Source organism: Chiloscyllium plagiosum, chromosome 3, assembly GCF_004010195.1.
Source record: "Chiloscyllium plagiosum isolate BGI_BamShark_2017 chromosome 3, ASM401019v2, whole genome shotgun sequence".
Taxonomy (NCBI): Eukaryota; Metazoa; Chordata; class Chondrichthyes; order Orectolobiformes; family Hemiscylliidae; genus Chiloscyllium; species Chiloscyllium plagiosum.
The window spans coordinates 112,400,149-112,404,376 of record NC_057712.1 but is presented as its reverse complement, the minus strand read 5'-3'; the positions used below and the strand labels follow the sequence as shown (position 1 = coordinate 112,404,376).

At 48.6% G+C, this 4,228-nt stretch overlaps 1 protein-coding gene across 4 annotated transcripts in view; it reads left to right on the top strand.

Moving 5' to 3' along the window:
• Positions 1-2,815: 2,815 nt before the first annotated feature.
• cd164 (CD164 molecule, sialomucin) overlaps positions 2,816-4,228 on the top strand; it is a 17,003-nt gene continuing 15,590 nt past the window's right edge. For 2 of the 4 annotated variants that reach the window (XR_006311236.1, XM_043687104.1), the window contains exon 1: positions 2,820-2,989. Coding sequence is in view for 3 of the 4 variants with exons in the window: in XM_043687104.1 (XP_043543039.1) it covers positions 2,908-2,989 (82 nt within the window). In the remaining variant the exon portion in view is untranslated. Of the gene's footprint in view, positions 2,990-4,228 lie in introns of all 4 variants that reach the window. The other 2 variants (XM_043687105.1, XM_043687106.1) reach the window with 2 other exon arrangements.

The following is a 4,228-nucleotide window of genomic DNA, read 5'->3' as shown; positions in this document are numbered from 1 at the left end:
AACAGCTTCCAACGATCGAAAAATATGAATCCTTCTCCCGTACACCAGCTCCTCAGCCATGCATTCATCTGCTCTATCCTCCTATTCCTGCCCTCACTAGCTCGTAGCACCAGATATTACTACCCTTGAGGACCTCCTTTTTAAATTCCTGCCTAGCTCTCTGTAATCCAGATATTACTACCCTTGAGGACCTCCTTTTTAAATTCCTGCCTAGCTCTCTGTAATCTACCTTCAGAATCTCAACCTTTTCCCTTCCTATGTCGTTGGTTCCAATGTGTACAATGACCTCCTGCTGATCCCTCTCCACCATGAGAACATTCTGCACCCTCTCTGAGAAATCCTTGATCCTGGCACCAGGGAAGCAACACACAATTCTGATTTTTTGCTGCTGGTTCAGAAACGTCAGTCTGTACCTCAGACTAGTGACTCCACTAACAACTCTTGGAACCCAACGCAACCCTCATCGCATTAGAGCTAGTCTCAATATCAGAAACTTGGCTGTTTGTGCTATGTACCCCTGAGAATCCATCACCCCCTACATTTTCCAGAACAGCATACTTGTTTGCAATGGGGATAGCCACAGAAGACTCCTGCACTAACTGCCTACCTCTCTTACCTTTCCTGGAGTTCACCCATCTATGTGACTGTATCTGTGACATTTCCCCCTTCCTATAACTGCCATCCATTACATCCCCTTGCTGTTGTAAATTCCTCATTGCCTCTGTCTGTCTCTCCAACCGATCCATTTGATCTGATAGGATTTGGAACCAATGGCATTTATTGCAGACATAATCCTTGTTGTTTCTGTGCTGTGCATCTCTATGACTCTATGACACTTGAAAGTGTTCAAGGATACTGTCATAAGAACTGGTACAATGCTCAACTCGTCGACCGTCAGTTCTGATGTGTCACGGCAAGAAACTGTAATGACGTCCTCAGGAGCTGCAACCGACAGGGTACACTTCATTGTCCGGTACTTTTCAGGAGCTGACAAACTACGCTATGTTCTTCACAGTCTGCAACACATTATCAATGAGGATGAGCACATCGCCAAGTCCTTCCCCGCACCTCCACTTCTTGCCTTTGAACAACCACCAAACCTTAAACAGATCACGATTGGAAACAAACTGCCCAACCTTCACGACAACACCCTAGCCACTGCAAGACCTGTCAGATTATCGATACGGGTAACACCATTATATGGGCGGACATCTCCCATCATGTACGCAGTGAGTACTCATGTGACTCACCAATGTGATCCATCTCAGAAGCTGCAGGCAAGAATGCTCTGAGGCACGGTCTATTGGCGAGACCGAGCAGATGCTATCACAATAGATGAATGGACACCACACAACAATCACCAGGCAGGATTGTTCCATCCTAGTTTGTGAACACTTCAGTGGTCTGAGACATTCAGCCTCGGACCTTCAGATGACCATTCTCCAAGGTGGACTTTGCGACAAGCAACAATGCAAAATGGCTGAGCAGAAGCTGATCGCAAAGTTTGGTACCCATGGGAATAGCCTCAACTGGGACCCTTGGTTCATGTCACACTACAGGTGACTCCATTGCCCGATACACACGCACGCGCACACACGCACACTCTCCCTCAAAAACAAGCTCTTTTTCATATGCACACACATACACTCCCTGGACTCACACCAACACACACACCCTCTTACACTTAACCCATCATACTCACATACACACTTAACCAAGCTTACATGTACACATATATTTACACACTCTCATGTGCACTCACACCCACACGCACACACTCACATGCACACTCAATCTGTTGCTCCTACATGTGCACACATATAAACTTATGGGGTGAATTTGTTTTTGCAGAATTACGTTTTATTTTTATTTTGCTCAAACATTGCATAAATCCACGTAACACTCTGTAAAACTATACAGAGGGTTTGTCAGTCTGACATAACATTGGGACACAGACAGACTTCACACCTATGGTTTAAAAAACTTGGCCAACTTGAGAATCATGACTTGGAGGTGCCGGTGTTGGACTGGGGTGGACAAAGTTAAAAATCCTCATTTCTGATGAAGGGCGTTATCCCGAAAGATGCTGCCTGACCTGCTGTGCTTTTCCAGCACCACTCTAATCTAGAGTCTAATCTCCAGCATCTGCAGTACCCATTCCCACAAATTTCAAAATCACAAAACACCAGGTTACGGTCCAACAGGTTTATTTGGAAGCACTAGCTTTCGGAGCGCTGCTCCTTCATCAGGTGGTTGTGGAGGTTAAGATCACGCTCAGAGAATTTATAGCCAAAGGAGCCCAGTGTCATGGAGATGTGATACAGTAAACAATCTTAGATTAAAACTTCCTTCTTTTTGACTGGGATATGCTGGTTACTGGTCTTTGATATGTAACTCCCAGAACTTGTTTGAAATTACATTCTCAAAGTAGCTCAGCTTTCACACCTATTGTTTAAAATCCCGTCAGTTTGCATACCTCTATGGGCGTTAGATACCATTCTTTCTCAGAACAAACACTTTGATTTGATTTGATTTATTATTGTCACATTCCAGGGAAAGGGCAGGGACCAGCCGTCAGCCAATCACAAGGTAGGAGAGCATTCCCAGCCAATCAACGTGGGGAAATTCCCAGCCAATCCCAAAGCAGCGAACTACCTATTCCTATCAGCCAATCGCAAAACAGGGGTCGGTTGGCCACAAAAAAAGGCGTAGGGCTCCTCCCAACCAATCGCAAGGCAGTGGTCGTCTTTGAGCCAATCGCACGGCAAGGGGCGGGGCCAATGCTGGCAAGGGCGCCGCGCGTCTCAGGCCCCGCCCTTTCCGGTCATATGAGCAGCGGCCGGAAGTTGTTGGTGGAGGAGGCCGCTGCTGGAGTGTCGAATCTCTCTGCGCTTTGCTGTTGTCGTGATGCGTTGGCCGCTACTGTGCGGGGTGTCCGCCGCCATCCTTCTGTGCTGGAGTGGGGGGCTGTGTGCGGTCGGAGAGACAGGTGTGTGTGTGTGTCGGGCCGTGTACATTTAAGGGGTGAGGGAGTGGGCGGACGTCGTGGGGGAGGTTCCCGGGTCTCGCGACCTAGGCCCGGGCGGGCCCCGGCTCGGGATGGAGGCTGTCGCTGCTGTGTGGGGAGGGCCGGTGTGGGCTTCCTGGTGAGTGGGGCATGTCCCCGGAGGGAGGTGGGGGTGGGTTTACTGTTCGCATGGGGCGAGGCGGGTGCTGGCGGAATGTGGTCAGTCTGGTCTGGAGCCTCTTACTACTCACCCGGTTGTGGCGCCACCGAAAGTTCCTCTTCCAGTTGGTGTCTAAAATGGAGAGGTGAGGGGGATTCTTGATCTCTCTCTCGCACACACACACACACTGTCTGCCTTTGCGTGTATGTCTCTCTTTGGTTTCCCATGTCTTTCCCAGAAGTACTGCATCAGTTTGTGATTCCAGTTTGACAATGTTGTGGAGCTCCGAGTTGTTTATTTTCTAATTAGACTGTAGTGGGGGCGAGAAGGAAGTGTCTCTTTAATTTTCAAACCATTGTTTCCCCCAATTAAACTCCTTCAGGTTCAGCACATTAAGGTGGAAGAGAGACTTCATTTTCACTGAGTTGGAAAATAAGCCTTAACTACACTACATCTTTGTGGGCAAGAATTATTAACCACAAATGCCAGCCATGTTAGGCTCCTCCTGGGAGTGAATATAGAACAGTAAGACCATGCGATACAAGTGCAGAATTAGGCTGTTTAGCACTCTAGTCTGTTCTACCATTTGAGTGCAACTCAAATTTCCTCCAGGAGAAAGTGAGGACTGCAGATGCTGGAGATCAGAGCTGAAAATGTGTTGCTGGAAAAGTGCAGCAGGTCAGGCAGCATCCAAGGAGCAAGAGAATTGATGTTTCGGGCATGAGCCCTTCAGGAATGAGGAAAGTGTCCAGCAGGCTAAGATAAAGGTAGGGAGGAGCGACTTGGGGGAGGGTGTTGGAAATGCGATAGGTGGAAGGAGATTAAGGTGAGGGTGATAGGCTGGAGTGGGAGTGGAGGCGGAGAGATCAGGAAGAAGATGCAGGTTAGGAAGGTGGTGCTGAGTTCGAGGGTTGGGACTGAGACAAGGTGGGGGGAGGGGAAATGAGGAAACTGGAGGAATCTGAGTTCATCCCTTGTGGTTGGAGGGTTCCTAGGCGGAAGATGAGGCGCTCTTCCTCCAACCGTCGTGTTGTTGTGGTCTGACGATGGAGGAGTCCAAG